The sequence below is a fragment of the Neofelis nebulosa genome, chromosome 5, assembly GCF_028018385.1.
Source record: "Neofelis nebulosa isolate mNeoNeb1 chromosome 5, mNeoNeb1.pri, whole genome shotgun sequence".
NCBI classification, from domain to species: Eukaryota; Metazoa; Chordata; class Mammalia; order Carnivora; family Felidae; genus Neofelis; species Neofelis nebulosa.
In genome coordinates this window covers 31,138,945-31,155,155 of record NC_080786.1, presented here as the reverse complement: position 1 = coordinate 31,155,155, position 16,211 = coordinate 31,138,945, and the positions used below count along the sequence as shown (strand labels likewise).

General features: G+C 46.0%; 1 protein-coding gene across 2 annotated transcripts in view; it reads right to left on the bottom strand.

Moving 5' to 3' along the window:
- Positions 1 to 16,211, bottom strand: part of EPHB1 (EPH receptor B1) — a 432,844-nt gene that overhangs the window by 91,291 nt on the left and 325,342 nt on the right. For both annotated transcript variants that reach the window (XM_058729964.1, XM_058729965.1), the window contains exon 6: positions 7,333 to 7,457. In XM_058729964.1, the coding sequence (XP_058585947.1) occupies positions 7,333 to 7,457 (125 nt within the window). The remainder of the gene's footprint in view (positions 1 to 7,332; positions 7,458 to 16,211) is intronic.

Genomic DNA, 16,211 nt, shown 5'->3' with positions numbered 1-16,211 from the left:
GGTGTCCCTGCCCTTTGTTTCATTTCTACTGAGGACTTGCCTTTTCTCTCCTCACTCAGGATCTCCTCACCATGACTGTTCTAGATCACCCCTTAAGTTCCCTCAGGTCCTAGTCCTTAGCTGAGTGACTTAGTGTCCACTCTGCTGCAAAGCCTGAGGCCATTCCAAACCACCTCCCATACCTGCTTCTGCCTTCACTTTGGCCTGTGTCAGTCTGTTTGGATCCCAACTTCTAGTTCCACCAGCATCGGGAAGACATGTCCATTCTCCCTGGAGAGCAGGCTCTGCCCCTTCTCATCTATTCAGGGGTCACCCCTCCACCCCCACCACTCTCTCCGGCACCTTCTGCCTGGTCTTCTGTAGTCTCTGTTATCCACACATGAGTGTCCTCTGGTGTGCACAGATTTTTGCCCCTGTTTCTCAGCCTTCTGACTCCCCACCCATAGGTGGTGCCTTCAAGGGTACTTCCTGTCTTTGCTACTAACATTTGGTTTGTGCCTAGACTTTTGTAGCCTCCTATCTTTTCTGCCACTCCCTCTCCACCAAATCCAAACTTCTTTTCTAACAGGACGCCTGGGTGGCTCAGTCAAACATCTGATGTAGGCTCAGGTCATGATCTTACAGTTAGTGAGTTTGAGCCCCACATTGGGCTCTGTGCTGACAGCATGGAGCCTGGAGACTGGTTCAAGTTCTGTGTCCCCCTGTCTATCTGCCCCTCCCCTGCTCATGCTCTGTCTGTCTGTCTGTCTCTCTCAAAAATAAAAACAAAACATTAAAAAAGATCTCTGACCTTCCCTAAAGTTATAATCAGATAAAAACAAAACTCCTAAATCTAGGTTTAGAGGGTCCTCATAATGAAGCAATTCCAGTCTCTCACAACCCCCAAATTACCACCTCGCTGTCCCTTCAGGGGTCACACTCCCAGACCCAAGGCCTTTGCTTGGGCTGTTTTCCCGGTCTGAAATGCCTCTCTCTAGTGCTCCTCTGCACCCTGCATGTTCCTTGTGCCTGTATCTCTAAAGCCCCCTCTTCCAGGAAGGCTTCCCATGGACTCTGTTCATTGCTGTCTTTCATCTTTACACCCTCCCCTCAGCGCCCTCATATACACCAGCCTGGCCTCTGATCATTTTCATGTGTGCATTATGAAGACTGTGGGTTATCTCCAAGTGTACAGGAACAAAAGTTTCAACTCTGGGACTGCCCCTGTCTGTACCATCAGTCTCAGAGCAAAATGGGGACATCAGTGAAAATGAAGAGCTTAGGTCACTGAGAGGGAAGCTCCCAAGTCCCTGTGCAGATCTGGGGTTCTGTGATGAATTCTAGGCACAATGGTTTGAGGGGCATGGTAACAAATGAGGGGAAAGCTGACGGCAAGAGATGTGTAACCCACAGCCTCAGACAAGCAACAGAAGTTTGGGGAGTTGAGCCAGGACAAAAGAATACAGTGCAATGATTTAAAAAAAATGCCATTGTTTTAAAATGTGCAAACATCTACTTTGCAAAGGCAGAGGTGACCTAATGTGCATTCACTCAATCATTTGGCCCGGCAGCCACATTTATGGCATGCTACCATGTGCTGGGTACTACCTACACATGGTTTCAGGGACCAAGGCATGGCCCCTCTCCTTGGGGATGCAAAATCTTGTGGGGTGGACCAGAAAATACCCAGATGCTGACAGCAGTGCTGACTGAGTGACTTGGCAGAAGGCAGCTTAGGGGGCTGGGGGATAGGGGGGCGGGGAAGAGCAGAGGGTCACCCAGCTCAGGCTGGTAAGGAGACTGGGAGGGTGACGTTAGTTGAGTCATCAAAGGCGGAAGAAATTAGCCACATGGACAAATACAGAGAGTGAGAACTGAATAGAACACGTGAAAGCAAGGCCTAGAGAGATGAGAAGCCTGCAAGCAACTGGGCCCATCTAGAGTGTGGTGACACATGCCCTGGTGACAAATGCTTGGAAGTAGTTTTAAGAGACCACAGGCTAGAGGTCAGCTTGAATAGACGGTTGAAGGTTACACACTCATCCTCATGGAGGGGATATCCATTGACCTCTGGGAGGGACTGCTTGGAAGGAACTGCCCATCCATCGGTTTGATCTATTAAAAAAAAAAAAAAGGAGGATGCCTCCACCCCACCACCAATCAGGGATCCAGCAGAAAGAAGGCTGTCTACTATAGGAGGGATATTAGCTAGAACATTGGTCATTACTGTCCTAACACACTGAAGATCTAAGACCTAAACCTATATAAATCACCTAATCACCTTGCAAATTAGGACAAAATCCCATTGCTACAAAATCCGGGTAGCTGTCTGGATTTTCTGGTTTCACTGGTATCTGTGGAATTAGGCACTGCTTGAAAGAAGTGAAACATCCACTGGGCAGCTCTTTTACTGACAACTGTCTTTTGGTGTATTAGTATTTGGATTGTGAAGACAAAACATTAACCCCTTATCACTTTATAGCCCACACATTCAAGAAGTTCCGTGATTAAAATGAATATTAATCCTTGTTCTCTTCAAACCCGTTAATCAACTGCAGGCAAATGGGTGAGAGCAAAGAGCACGCGGCTTTTTTGTTTGTTTGTTTGCTTCATGATTGATTCTATAAGCATGTGAGAGGTATAGACCATCACTATCGAGGGCAGAGACCATGGCTCCCATCCCCAACCTGTGGCCCAGGGCTGGCACCAAACTGCTCAACGGTTCAGTGCTAAATGAATGAATAAACACCACACTTCAGACCAGTTATTTGAACCAATCGATCGAGCACAAGATATTGCCAACGCCTGAAAGAGTTTCTAGGAGAAAATGATCCTAAAATTTGAAGGGTAGAAATTCCCAAGGCCTAAACCAGTCCATTCTGGCCCAGACAGTTACGAAGAGCAAGTAAGCGTCTAAACGCTTAATCATGAAGACAGCTGAGAGCAGATGTAGATGCCCCTCCCATGGTTTGCCTACAAGCGCTGACACCAGGAGTGAAAAGTGCTACAAGACAGTAAACAAGAGAGGATGATAAATGGAAGCATATGAAAATGGGAAGGAGATGAACATGGAGAGGCTCTGGGAGTGTCATCAGCTCGATGGCATCTGAGCTCTCTATTAATGAGCTGTTGGAGGAGGCGAAAGCCTCATTGATTCTATTTATAGAGCTGAAATTGAAAGGTGTTCCAAGCATAAATTGAGAGGGCGATGTGAAGTAGGAGACCCAGGGTGGGTTTTCAGGGGTTGGAAAACTATGGCCCATGGCTAGCTACCTGTTTTTGTAAATAAAGCTTTATTGGAACTCAACCATGCCCGCCTTCTGATATATTGCCTATGGCTGTTTTTCTTCTACAAAGGCGAGTTGAGTAGTTGGGACAGAGACTATATGGCCACAAACTTAAAATATTTCCTATTTGGTCCATTATGGAAAAAACTCTGCTGACTCCTGGCTTAAAAGAAGTGGCACAGAACGGAGGAATGGGGATTTATTTCTTAGGGGTGAATCCAGGATATCTACTGGGCTGAGTTTTATTGTGTTTGCATCTCTAAACACCACGATTCGCCAGCCTCGTGGAGCAGGTAGGCAGATCTTTCTGCTTATAAGAATTTGGATTTAAAATTAAGATACAATCTTTTATTTCACAGGCCACATTAATTTTGAGATCCTCGGCATCAGCATGATTGCTATCTAATTCCTTACTGAGCTCGGAAATTTTCACCATTGAAATATATCAAAAATGTCCATAGTTTTGATTCTCTATGGTCATGGGTAAGTCATTTAACCTTTCTGTGACTTAGTTCCATCGCCTATAAATTGGTTATACCTGGCTTTCAAGTATCTTTCTTTTTATTTCTTTTCAAGATCAGAGCTAATGTATTTGTGAATATCTGGCACATAACAGATACTCAGTGTATGATGATTTATTACCACTGTGGTTATTTCAAAATACCCTCACAGGGTAATGTATTTTTCTTTATTTGTATTAGAAATGGTCCAGGCAATGTAACAGATCTTACAGTCAAGCACTTTATAAGTGAAGGAGAGTTCCGTAGTAACATACCGTAGGTAACCAATGCTTTGGCAAAGAATCTTCTGTGTTTCCAAGGCAAGCATTCTATCCTCTAGAGTGAGGACAATAATATGCTTCACTGAGGTGTGGCAGCTGCCTTGGGCATTGGGCTGCTGTGCATGTGTGTCTGTTAATAATTAGTATAAATTACGGAGAAGTAGGGACGTAGTCTGAAATGGGAGAATAAGCTTCCTTCATAGCATCAAAAGTTGAAGTTCATTACAGTATTTCAAAGGACAAGGCTTTCATGTAAAGGGAAAAGTAGCAGAAGAGGTTGGGTGTGGGCTGGAAAATGAGGAGCCAAGGGACACAGGCAGGAGCCTGTTACGAAGCCCACCCGTATGATGGCGTGAGTGCCTTTGGCAGGGCAGATGAGGCAGAAGGCAGGCGGTTCGCATGTACACAGCTGATCTCCAGCACTGCCTTGTGTGACAAGCTCACTTCCTGGCTGTGTGCTTTTGGGTAAGTTTTATTTTGTTTTGAACTACTTTGTGCACTGGCTTCTTTACCCATAGCAATGATACTAATATTTACCACACTGGGTAGTGAGGAGAAAAGTAGATAATGCTTATAAAGCTCTTGGCACCCAAGAGGGGCAGACTAGGGAGAAATTACTATTATTTTTCTGAGGTGAGCTTATAAGGCTCAAGTTCAAGTGTGTGTGGGAAGAGGCACTGTTAGAATCTTTCTGGTGATTCTGACATTGCATCACATGCTGGCCACACATGATAACTCTATCAAACTCTTAGGTCAATTTTGATGATGAAATGAGACTGTGTGGACAATTGGTCCAGGCAGATTGGTCCAAAACATTGTGGAAACCCAACATTTACTTTATTAACTGATAAAAAATATCTAGCAAACAAGGGCTCCCAATTCAAAGCTGATTGGATATAATGGTTGCTTATGAATCCAGATGGTTTAAATTACCCCCAATTCACAGAATTATCTGAATCAACTGTCTACAAAACCCAATATTCTCTAAATGGAATAGAACATTACCTAATCCTCACCTTGCTTGCAAGTTCGGCCGCAAGGGCAGAAGGGTGTACATCCTCACAGACTAGATTGGTGATCCATCTAGCCCTCCACTTTCAGGGACACAAACTTCTACTATTTTACAAATGTGAAAACTGTGACCCAGAGTGGTTAAATAACTTGGCCATGGCTACACAGCTGGTTAGTTATGGAGGGCACTGGAGACTAGAGCCCTCCTTCCCCAGGCAGTCACGTACCACTGTTCAATACTGCCTCCGTCCTGGAGGTCTGAGTCTCCATCTCTGATCCTCCACTGACCCACTGGATAGTTCTGTCGGGCTCAGGGCTTTCATACATTTACATACTGACAGCTTCCAGATGGACTTCTCCAACCTGGCCTCTCTCCTGAGCTCCAGGCAGGGACATCTAGCTGCCTGAACTACTGGCTATCTCAGAAGTGTTTTAGACATCGAGCTGAACTTCTGTCCCTTCCCTTACCACAAATATGCTCTCTCTCAACAAGCACCCTTCTTTTTTTTTTCTTTTTTTTAATGTTTATTTATTTTTGAGAGAGACAGAGCATGAGGGGGAGAGGGACCGAGAGAGAGGGAGAGGGAGACACAGAATTGGAAGCAGGCTCCAGGCTCTGAGCTGTCAGCACAGAGCCCGATGCGGGGCTTGAACTCACAAACCGTGAGATCATGACCTGAGCTGAAGTCGGACATTTAAGTGACTGAGCCACCCAGGAGCCCCAACAAGCACCCTTCTAAGTCAATGGTGGCTGCCTCCTTCTATCGGGCCAGGCCTAAACCCTCCCACATCTGAAGCCCAAACTGTTAGAAATCCCACTGCTCTGCCTTTAGTTTATATATCTGGAATCTACTCTGTTTCGCCAGCCATCTCCTTCCATCCTAATCAAGCCACCATCATCCTTGTTCTAGTTGGTTGTAATCTAGCCTGTTTTTTAATGGGACAGCTGAATGGGCCTCTTAAAATGTAAGTCAGATTTTGTCTCTTCTCTGCTTCTAACCCTGCTATATGAATCCTCATCTCACTCAGTGGTTAAGCTCTAAGTGGTTAAGTTCTAAGGTCCAGCCTGATCACCTCCTCTGGTTACCTCTCTCACCTGTCTACTACTTTCCCACTGCTCGTACCACTCTAGTCAGGCCGGTCTCCTTCCTGTTCCTAGAATCACCAGTCATGACCCTGCCTCAGGGCCTTTGCACAGGTGGTTGCCTCTCTCTCCCCCATTTCACAACAACCTCACCTCTTTCAAGTCTTTACTTAGAAGCTACCTACTCCAAGAGGCCTCCCTTTACCATCCTATGTAATTCTGTAACCTGTTCCTCCCCTAAATTTGACCCCCTGATTCCATTTACCATGCTCTGCTCTTTCTATTTTCCATGGCATCATTCATTTTCTAACTACTATATGATCTCCTTATTTACTATGTTCCTTTTTTGTCTCTTCTGTTGGAAAGTGAGCCCTGTGAGGGCAGGCATCTTTGTTTGGATCATGCATATACCCTGGAATAGTACTTGCCAAATAGCAGGCACTTAATCAATACTTCCTGAACCAATTAATGAATGTAGTGTCTTTACAAACGATGTGTTGGGTCAGTATTTTCCTGGGATTTTGCAAATGCTGCAGTTTAACAGGATGGGAAGGAGGTACTGCCTCCCCTACAGAGACCAAGGGGACGAACTCCATAAGGCACCACTTTCATACTTGGCAGTGTGTGCCCTGCTGCAGGCCTCAGGAGCAGCTGCTAAAGAGCAGTCAGTGGGCAGCACAAACATTTCTTTTAATTTCTGTCTCATCCTTCAAAATTTCCACTTACATGTCTTCAATCTCTATGAATATACTAGTGCAGTAGTACATGCATATGACCTATAAATACACAAACATATATTGGAAGAACATGATCAAAAACTTTAGAGAACATGGCTCTACAAAACCACAAAATCTTTGGGAAGTTCAGGGGACCTGGAACTTTGTAGCATCTATGTTAATAGAGCGAACATATGACTGGGAAAAATGGGATTGGTTCTGCCCATACCGGCCCACTGAACTGTTCAGACAGCAGGGTGTAAGCTGAAGATTCTCTCCTGAGTTGACACAGGAAGAGTCTGGACTTTGGAGACTTTTGCCAATGAAGACCCGATGAACTCTCCCAAGGAGCCTCTGGCCTCCATCAGCAGATTTTTCCCTCCGTCAGGATTTCCTCCAGTCCTCAGATGGCCACCATCTCCCGGACAGTAGCTGGCCCTGGGTATTGAAAGACTGAGGATGGAGCTGGCTCACCTTCTCATAGTACCGGATCTCATAGTCCAGGATGATGCCATTGGGCTGCTCCGGCTGTGGCCATGACAAGGTGATGCTCCTCATGGTGGCACTGACCTGGTGCATGATGGGAACAGTGGAAGGGGCTGTGGAGAGAGGAAGAGACAGGGCAGATGAACAGACCCTCGAGTATATGATATGCATCATCTTTCAGAGATAAATGAAGAGAGAAGTGTCTCTGGGTTTGAATCTACCCTTTCTTTCTTACCAGCTGAGCTGATCTGCAGAACTTCCCGTGGTTTTGCATAGTGAGTAGATTATGGATGAGAAAGGAGAGAAAAGGTGACAATTTAGGATAGAAGGACATGTGTAAGGGCAGGGCTGGAATGGACACGGTGTTTCCTGGGCAGGGAGGAGAAAGGCTTGACCAAAAAGAGATGGTTGGTTGAATCACATGAAAGCAGTGTGGCTTTCAGCTCGGCTGAGGAAGCCGAGCCATCCAGGGAGGGTATGACAACCAGAGCAAGTCTAGGCTTCAGGCAGTGGCACAAGAAGAACAGTGAGACAGGAGGCACAATGGGATGTTTTTGAGCAGAAGGTTTTGAAGGAATCTCAGTCTTGCATTAATGGGGTGAGCTCCTATAAAGAAGAGAATGTGGAGGCAAGGAATGATAATGAGAAACTAGAACTGGTCAGTGCAGAATTACTGCCATAGAAAGGAATGTTCTAGAAAGAGCAAACTCTTCAGAAAGAGCTCTGAAACTGCATGTAAGACTTTGCTGCACTTCAAAAGGAAGAGAGGAGGCAGCACTCAAAAAGACATGAGCACAGACTACCAACAGAGTTCATTCAGACTTCTGTCAGAGTCTTCCAGATGAGAACATTTGCGATAAAGAGCTCACAAATATAAATGAAGAAATGATACACAAACCAAACATTTGGAAACAGGATAATAATTCCAAAATCTGTGAAGTGATTCCAAAATTTCTGTTAGGAAATAATATTATTTATTTTCCAATTCAACATTTTTTGTGCGGTGTAAGTAAAATGAAAACAGTCTGGAAATAATAAATGAGGGCTGTCTTTCTAGGGGAAGAGGCGGGTAATGGATGAGGCTTCAGTCTGCGCTCTGCTCAGGGGCTGTTCCGTTTAGTCCTGGCACTTCTCTAGTGATGAAGGTCGTTTCCTCATGCGAACTCCACTTTACAAGGGTTTCTCTGGGGGACTGTGGCGGACTGACATTTACTATCCTCACTTTAAGTTAACAGATTCCCCTCCAGAGCATGGCTGCCGGTCTGGGGGTGGGGGATAGGGTTGCTCTCCACTCACTGGGCTCTCAGTGAGTTCTCAGTGAGCTGGCCCCCAGGCCAGGGGAGGGGCTGCTGAGCACTTGTGAAGATGCCCATACTCAAGGGAGCCATCGGAGAGCCATCAGAGAGCACAGTGTGAGACGTGGTGTTAGGAGGACTTAGAATCAGAGAGTCCACCCAGGACCCTGCACGGTTCCCACTACAGACCTCAGGGTGACCCTGCAAACGTGCCTCTCAGAGCTTCCATCCCCTGGGAGCACAGCTGACTCTTGGCCCTGGCTGCTGTACCCTGAAACCACCACCACATCCATGCGGGGCCCCATTTATCAGAGGCTGCTTCCAGCCAATGACTGAGAGCAGCAAGGATGCCTCAAAACAAAACAAAACAAAACAAAACAAAACAAAACAAAACAAAACAAAACAACCAAAAAACCATTCCTGACTCTTCTCCTGGGCAGCTTTCACTCAGACTCCCTACTGGACTCACCAACGGTTCTTTGTACAGTGTGACGGTCTGAGAGTCTTCTCACCTAATCCTCCTTCCTGCCCTCTCTCCTTCACTGTGATCTGATGGCTCTGCCAGCCCCCTCTGGCCTCCTCTCCCACCTGCCCATCAATATCTGGCACCTCCAATCCCATCTTGGTGTCGGCCTCGTGGAGGACCTGATTTAAGGCAATTCTGAATCCCCCTATCAAGTACTCTCTGCTGGGCCCTGCTGCGTCCCCAGGGACTGGCTGCTCACTGCCTCTAGGGGCTGCGGCTTCATCCTTGGGTGTCTCTCACCAATGTGCATGTCTTCCTATCCCTATCTGAAATTCGTTGTCTTCTTACCAGTCCCAGTTCCACTGACTAAGGTAACAGAAAATGTTCTCTCTTCCACAGAATGGCTCGTCAAGTAACTAAAGAAGCTAGTTAGGTTTCCCCTGAGTTCTTCCTGCTGAAAACAACGGCCAGATACTATGAACGTTTCTCCCATGACACGCTGCCCCCTGAGGTGGCTTTTTTCCAAATGGGGGTCATGTTATCTAAATCTCTCTGTAGGCATATGGCCCAGGGGTAAACCCAATTCTCCCACTGCTCTTTACTCAGCAAAGATTAGGGTGAAACTACTATCTCCCATGATCCGGGTACCAGACATCAATGAAGGTGACCATTAGCCTTTTTTTTTTTGGATCAAAAACCTGTTCCTGTCATTTTGATTTGACATTACTGTCAAACAGAACCTTTAGGTTTTCTCATGGTGTGTGCCTCAACTTTTGTTTATAGTTTGCTTGTGGGTTTGACTACAAGGGTTTACACATACGCTTTTACCTTTATGGTGTAACATTTGGCCTATTCATCTAGGAAGCCGAAATAATTTGTGATCCCGATTCAACCATCAAACGTGCCTTCTCTTCCTAGCATCACGGCTCAGGTCCATTAATGAATGAATTAAACAAATGTTCACGGGGCATTTGCCATGTGCCAGTCACCACTCTAGGTTCCAGAGATTCCATAGTGAGTGAAATATAATCTCCTGTCCTCACGGAGTTTCTTTTCTAGTGGAGGGGGTCAAAGGCCAGATGTGATCAATCACAAGGTATGTTAAAATATTAAGTACAACAGGAACAAATGGAGCGGGGGGGGGGGGGGAAGGGACACAGAATGTCCAAGTGTGGGAGGCTCGCCGGGAGAAGGCTGCCGTTCTAAATCACAGGGTCAGCAAGGCCTTGCTTGAGAAGTAGATGCAGCAGCATGGGGGTGGAGGAGGGGAGGGAGGCATGTAACACCTGGGAAAAGAGCAATTGAGAAGGAAAGGCCAAGGCAATGGTTCTAAACTGGGAGCAGTCTCTTCCAGGGGAATAGCAAAGAGCCAGAGGGACTAGAGAAGAGATGAGGCCACAGACGATGGCTTCTCCCCTGGGTGAGAAGGAGAGCCATGGGAGGGTGGTGAACAGAGGAGTGACGTAATCTGACTCGTATGTTAACAGCATCACCCTCTCCTGTGCTGCAAATAGAATGCAGGGGCCACGTAAAAGCTGAAAGCTCCATCTTAACACTATTGTCATAGTCCAGCTGCAAGACTGTGGTTACTTGGACCGGGTTTGGAGCAGTGGAGGTGGTGAGAATGGGGGTGGTCAGATTCTGAATAGATTTAGAACATCTCAATGGATGTGGGATGTGGAAGAAACAGAACAGCCAAGATGACTCCAAGGTTTTTGGCCTAAGTGACTGGAAGAGTGGGGCTGCCATCAACTGAGATGTGGCAAGACATCAGTAGAAGCAGTCGGAGTAGGCACATGCATGTATAAGAGGTCCAGACTGGAGACACCAGTTTAGATTCACCAGTCTGTGAGAGATACCAAAAGCAGCAGAACTGACAGAGATCATCATGAGAATGAGGAGAAAAGAATATATCATCTAAGATTCAGGAGAGGAGGAGAAACAGCCAAGAGACTTGAGAAGGAAAGGCCAATGAGCTAGAAGGAAGCAGGGGAGTGTGATTACCTAGAAGTCAAGTGACAGTGAGTGTCTCCAGGAGGAGAGAATGTGTGAAACGCTGCTGCTAAGTCACATAAAAGGAAACCAGGAACTGAGCACAGAGTCAGCAACAGGCTGGATGGTTAAGTGGGGATGGCTCATGGCCCTCATTCCCGACCTCGCGTGCACTGTCTAGAGTCCTGGAGAGGAGGAAGGTGGGACAGTTCCTGGAGTCAGAGCAGAGCACAGGGTTGGTGGAGGAGGGCGGGGGGAGGGATGGATCCTGGTGGGCCCACCAACACAGGCACCCCAGGGAAGCCTCCTTCCCCCACCCCGCCACACTCACTGTGCAGCTCCAGCTGCCCTTTCGGGCTCGCATGGAAACATGACTTCTATGTTGTCAACCCTGTCAGTGCCATATAGGTTTTTAGGATCCTCCTCTGTCTCAAGAGCTAATGCAACATGGATTAAAAATTGGAAAGATTAACTTTAACAGTCTGATGATTTTGATGGGCTTGGTTCTTTTCTCTGCCTCTAATCCCTGGAAAACCATCATTCAAGACTCCACATATTTGCCAAACATTGTGCTGGGCCCTTGCTCTAATCACTGGGGACAAAAGGATGAGTAATAAAAAAGTCACAGCCCTGCCCTGAAGATCCTTGGCATGTAGCTGGGATTAGGTGGTAAAGAGGCAATCACAGGGCAGGGTGATCCAGAAGCAATCCAGAGCCATAGATGGCAAGGACCTCCCAGCCGCCAATCAGCACACGGATGGATCCGGGAGAAGCTGCCAGAGGGTAAGGGTCACCACTGCCAACATTGCTCAGATTTATGGTGATGACAGATGTTCACAGGCCCCCTTACAGGCTGTTTATCCTCACACAGGTCACTCTAAATGCCTTACATTTTAATTGAGATGGGATTTAGCACCTGGGAGAGAGGAACAGAGTATTAGTCTTCCTCCCTGAAAATCCAAGACACCTTATGTTTGGTGCTCTGACACTGGTGATCACCTACAGTGACAAACTATTTTTTCCTTCCCCAACTGCAAATGCCACCTCTAAATCTGGTGTTTTTACATGCTATAAAAACTTCCAACAAGACAGAAAATGAAAATGAGCGCAGGTATCCCCTCAAACACCACCTAGCAAAACTAAGTCAGATTGAAGAGAGGTGGGAAGATTAATTCAAAGAAGCAGCCCCTCTGAGCCCCAAACATGCTGGTTTCAACAGTAAGTCCTGGCCAGTTGTCTCTTCTCCATAAACCTATGTTGGAAGTTTCACTGAATGCTTAAAAAGGTCTCTCCCTCACAAGAATCCTTTTGACTAAATTAAACACTCTGTGGAGAGAAGAAAATGAAAATAAAGAGTTCACCATATTATTAAAATTTAGCGAAGAAATAAATATGGACCTTTCTTTAGAAAAAGTACGAATAAAGAGTTACCCTAGGGGCTATTTGGAAAAAAGGTACTAAAGGCTCAAGACGGATGTGTTTGTCCTAAAGAGGAAATCCTCAAAAGCCCCAAATACAATCAAAACTGCTCTGCACTCCTTCTAAGCAAAATAAAGAGGCTGGACCCGACAAGAATTAGGGATACAAAGAAAAGAATGGAGAAGCAAGGGAAAGTATCCTGTCAAACACTGAGTAAAATCAGCTGGGTTCAAAAACAACCAGAACCAGAATGAGGAGTGTCTGATGAGACAGGCTAATGCCAACAATAAGAGGCCCTTTAAATGTGTCAGAAGCAGGGGCGCCTGGGTGGCTCAGTCATTTGAATGTCTGACTTCGGTTCAGGTCGTGATCTCATGGTGCATGGGTTCGAGTCCTATGTCAGCCTATGGGCTGACAGCTCAGAGCCTGGGGCCTGCCTTGGATTCTGTGTCTCCCTCTGCCCCTCCCCTGCTCGTGCTCTGTCTCTCAAAAATAAACAAACATTTAAAAACAAATAGATGTATCAGAAGCAGAGAGAGACTTAACTTCCATTGGTCAAGGGGCTCAGGGATGGAGAAAATGCAAAGGCAGGCTGAGTCAGTGAGTCACTGCCTCTTTTTCGCCAAGGAAGACTTTGGGGAGATCATACTCCCAAATTGCTTTTGAAGCAGGCAGATCCAAGATAGTATATCACATACGGCAGAGAAAGTGTACAGAATGTTCTCGCCTGAGCTGACAAATGAGATGTGGATAAATTGCCAGAACAGGATGGCCCCGGCTGCAAGTTATGAAAGAACATACAGGTGACACCAGACAAACGTGGAACTGGACCCAAACTGGTCACAGGTCACCACCTATGGCCTCACGGCTGGGCCTGGCCAGCTATCACCCAGCCCTCCATTTGTAAGAAAGACTCCAAAGGAGATCACAGAGCTTGTGGTCTGGGAGGGTGGCATGAATCTATGCCAGGAGTTAACCCCAAATCCGGGACCTTGAGTCTTGATGTATGGAAGCTTTGCTGTCATATCTCAGGTTCACCTGGATCATACCTTTTATGTTTACAACATTCTTTGACCGTTTAATGTAGTTATGGACTCAGTCATATTCCAAGTTTTCCCCTTATTCTTTGTTATCCTTATTTGATAAGGGCATCCCCACCCCCTCCAACAATTAAGCATCTCAAACCCCAAGATGTGAGAATGAGTTGATGCTTTTTTTTCCTAGGACAATTACTAAGTTCTAATGCATTATCTTTGTTTATTAAAAATTGCCTCCTAATGTCTTAATTGATTTTTGTGTCAAAATAATTCTTTCAACGGTTTTTAAATTTTTTTTAACATTTTATTTTTGAGAGAGAGAGAGAGAGGAAGACAGAGTGTGAGTGGGGGAGGGGCAGAGAGAGAGGGATACACAGAATTTGAAGCAGGCTCCAGACTCTGAGCTGTCAGCAACAGAGCCTGACGCAGGGCTTGAACCCACCAACTGTGAGATCATGACTTGAGCTGAAGCTGGATGCCCAACCAACTGAGCCACCCAGGAGCCCCTTTTTCAACAGTTTTAACCCTAATCCATTTGGGGAAATAATAAATGATATAACAGTTTACTGTGTTAAAATATTTTAAGACACCAAAAGTACTTAAAGTGGTTTTAAATAAAAACAATAGTAACACACACATACTGTTAACAATTAAATTGATCTATTGTAGTAAAATGCCTGAAGAGTTTATAAAAATATGGAACTTGGATTTCAAAGTTTGGCAGATTTCATATAAAGCAGTGTTGCTTCTGCAGGTAGAAATTGTGCCAGGGACAGTCTTGTTCTGAGGCCACCTCTGACCCGCCTTAGGAGCTGGGGTGCAGGTCACAGCTGAGTCCCCTTTGCCTTGGCTCAGGTGACAGCCCTCATAAATCTCCTGGAAGATAAATGACCTCTCCACTTAGGGAGGATTTTCATATCTGAACTTGCCAAGGAGGTCCATAGAAAGAGGAGCCCATCTGCCTTCCTCATGATAACTCATGCTGGGGAGGTTGGGGGAACACTCCCTGGCCCTGTCATGTGGTTTGCAACAGAGGGAAGGTCCTTCCAGTGACCCCTCAGAGAGATGCAGCTGCCCCAGCCCGAACGGTGCACCTCTGAGCTTAGTAACCTCTTCTACCTTCCCAGGCATTGTTTTTTTCTAGGACAGATGTCCTTAGCTGATGGACATTTGGGTTGTTTACACATTTTGGCTGTTGCAAATAATGCTGCTAAGAACATTCACATACAAGTTTCTGTGTGGACCTACGTTTGCATTTTTCTTGGGTATATATCTAATTGATATATTGGATATATCCTGGATATATATGGTAACCTGGATAACATGGTAATGTTAACCTCTTCTATTCTTCCTGCAAGAGCATTTCCCAGCCAAATCATCCTTGGACTAACCACCTGCAATCTGTAGACCACAGACCCCGGCTATGAGGAAGACAAGGCAGGGTAAGGAATAGTCAGGATCCTGGGCCCCAGCCTAGGGCAGTAGGAATTGGCAAACATAGAGAAGAACTATAGGGCCTGGAGGCGCTGTAGAGACATGTGGGTTCCCATTCTGCCATCTGCATACAGTGCAATCTTGGACTAAGCTTACTTAACTTCTTGGGGCCTGAAATTCATCAACTGTAAAACAGAAGTATTAATTCTTATGTTATGGATCTTTCAAATGTCCTGAGGATACACCCTGTACGGACCATATCTCCCTCCACTTAGAACTATTCTGCCAGGCCAGGGGTCTTAGCAACCACCTCATAGTCTCCTTCTGGGTCCACTACTCTTGACATATGCAGATCAATGCCTGGGCATAGTCCTGGAAGTAAATGTGAAAAGCACAATCCAGTGACAGTGTGGGTATTTATTTGATAAATATCTTTGAGGGGATACATAAACATGTCTACCCAGTCAGGATAGAAATGATGGAGAAGAATAGCTTGGATAAGGGGAAGGTTAATGGTAGGGTTCCCCAGAGGTTGGTATGATAAGCGTCCCAGAAGACAGATGGTTTCCTGTGACATCTCAAGATGACCAAAAGTTTTTCTTGTAAGTAATCTAGGATGTAAACAATAAGGTGCCTTGTCCTTGAGGACAAAGAGACCTTTGGCTCAGAGGAGAGGATGAGCCAAGGCCCACTCATCTTATAGTATGACTCAGGTCCAGGGGTCACAGATACTTCCTTGGCTCTGTCCTTGTCTTCCTCCTGGTTTTGTCACCTGTATCTCCTTACACCTGATATCCAGTCCCACCTCTCTTGTACACTTTTGGGCCTCTTCACTTCAAACTACACTGCAGCCAGATTAATCTTTCCAAAGCTTGATTCACCCAGGTTCCTCTGATGCTCAAAAACCGTCAATGGTTCCCCACTGGAAAAGGTCCCAGTGCCCCCTCTTAACAGTAAACAACATGGCAGCCAATGGCCGGTCCAGGTTGCCTCCCAACTGGTCCACAGAGGACCCCACTGATTTCCTCTAACTACTCCACACACCATGTCCCAGTAGAACCCAGCTTTGGGGATCTCTGACATGTCTTTTTGTAATCCAGTAGACTTCAGAAGCACAGATCACACAACACACTGCCCTGCCTTAAGCCCCACCTGACCATGCCTACCAGAGCACCCCATCTCCCCCTCCCCCCAACTCAAAGACCTTATTTTAGTAACTCTCAT